This window comes from Camellia sinensis, chromosome 4 (genome assembly GCF_055761805.1).
Source record: "Camellia sinensis isolate YWXY chromosome 4, ASM5576180v1, whole genome shotgun sequence".
Lineage (NCBI taxonomy): Eukaryota > Viridiplantae > Streptophyta > Magnoliopsida > Ericales > Theaceae > Camellia > Camellia sinensis.
The window spans coordinates 8284049-8286314 of NC_138964.1; the positions used below are offsets into that span (position 1 = coordinate 8284049).

The following is a 2266-nucleotide window of genomic DNA, read 5'->3' on the forward strand; positions in this document are numbered from 1 at the left end:
GTAAGTTGTGTTACCTTCACCAAGGTGATGTTTGTGAGCTTTTATAAGTTTCAAATGGCTCAATCCTAGTAGGACTTTTATTCCTCCATGCAGAGTCCTCCTAGGATTCATACTCCTAAGGATAATGCTTATCCTTTTACACCCCCACTGCTTAAACCAAGTGGATGGTTTTCATTACGGCCGAACTGTCATTTGACCGAGATAAACCTGGCTTTGTATATAACACAAACCAATTATATAATATTTTTTTTTTATATATAACACTATTTGCAACAAATTTTACATTTTAAATCTATCTCACACTGATTTTTATTTTGATATTTTATTAGAAATTAAATATATATATATATATATATTTTGAAAATAAATTATAAATTTTAAACACTGATCAAACTAACATGCGTGCAAATTAGACAATTTTAACGAATTGAATAGTATTTTGTATAACCCTACCAAAATTTTAAAAAAATAAATCCATCAAATTATCAAAATAGACCGCGGTGAAAGTAGGGCAAAACCGAATGAATCCAGTCCACCAATCAATAAATGATATAAAAGAAAAAAAATCAAAAGAAAAAAGGAATACTATTTTTTCACTAATCACAAATATATATGTCTTTAATATTTTTCAAACACCTAACAATATAATCCATATTTTACTACCTTCCACCAATTATAACAATAGAATATACCAGATAAATATAAATATATCCTATCCACATCTATAAATCACTACGGATAGTAAGCTGAGGCTTCACACGTGTCAAAAACATTATATGCCACACAAATGGGTATATTTGGATCTACTATGGCATCTGAGTCTCGATTCTCGGCATCTTCGTATTTGATCCCCTCCAGCCAATCAGATCCAATGGCCACCCACCTCTCTTCTCTCCTTAAATCCCCCTTCAAATCCACATACCCAATTCACACACCCCAAAATAGACAGTTTCATATATATTTTTAGAGAGAGAAAGATAAAAAAACAACAGAGTTTTAGAAAGAGAAACACACAGTTTTTGTTTGTGGGCAGGTGGGTGAAGAAGAAGAAAAAGAAGAAGATGAACATGAATAATGTCTTGGATTCTCCGCTTGAAGCCTTGGCCGTCAATTATCTCAGCTTCGGTTTCTTAACGGCCGTCAATAAGATATGGACCTGGGTCGCCGTTATAACCGCCGCTGTCAGTCTCTGGCGAATCAAAGCCTCCGGTGGCCCAACATCCGACCCAGATGAGCTTCCTCCGCCTGACACGGCGGCGCTTAATTCCGAGCCACCTTCAACTTCAACAGAGTCAGTGGCGGTGGCGAGTGCTTCGGCGGTTTGTGCGGTGGAGACGACAGAGGCGGTGACGAGAGGGAAGTTTACGGTGTATTACGAGGATGACAGTGAGGTGGATGAGGGCGGGGATGGGGATTTTGGGGAAGTGGGTTGTGGAGGAGGAGAGAATTTGTGTGATGGGTGGAAATGGAAATGGGAAAAAGAGATGAAGATGAGAATGGGGGATGAGATGGGTTGGTATCATTATCAGGACTTGACGGTGCTTGACGGTAATGTTGTCAGGTTATGGGATGGTTGTAAGGGCAGAAGTAGCAACAACGACATCAATATCTCATTCTCTCAACTAGTGTCTCAACTAGTGTTATGTAGTGATAGTTGAAGAAGAATTGTAGTTGTTTGGTGTAGTAACAATTAAAAAAAAAAAAAAATCTTTAAATTGTATATATGGATGATGATGATGGATGGATGGGTGGCCATGTTATACCAGCATTAATTCAGTAATGCAAGCTTCCATTTTTGTTCTCTCTCTCTCTCTGTATCTGAAGAACAATTATGCTGATGATGAACTTTTTGGTTTGCTTCTTTTTTTTTTTTTCTTGTTTATTTTCTGTGTATAGATTATTTTTGTGTGTATAAAAGTGGATCCTCTGTAATTCATAAGTAATGATTGTTGTTAAGTAATCTATACATATATATGTATAACATATATGTAAGTATTAAATAGTGCTTTTTTGTAGTATGTTCTTGGCTGCTGAAGTATATTCCATATTAGTGAAGAAACGGTGCAAGGGAAGCAAGGTGTGTTTGACTCCAGTGGCATCTGTCATGGTTTTGCAGCATGTGATCATACATGAAATAACAAATTTGCTATCATTTTTTTTTTCGAATTTTTATTTATAAATCTCTTTTCACATACTTATATATTTTACTTAGCATAAATTATTTTCTTCTATACCAATAAAAGATTGTTTGAAATGATCTAAATAA

At 35.5% G+C, this 2266-nt stretch overlaps 1 protein-coding gene across 1 annotated transcript; it reads left to right on the forward strand.

Moving 5' to 3' along the window:
* Positions 1–739: 739 nt before the first annotated feature.
* On the forward strand, positions 740–1801 carry LOC114314471 (uncharacterized). The gene has a single exon (XM_028260950.2). The coding sequence runs from the start codon at positions 1062–1064 to the stop codon at positions 1656–1658; it is 597 nt and encodes a 198-aa protein (XP_028116751.2). The 5' UTR covers positions 740–1061; the 3' UTR covers positions 1659–1801.
* The last annotated feature ends 465 nt before the right edge of the window (positions 1802–2266 follow it).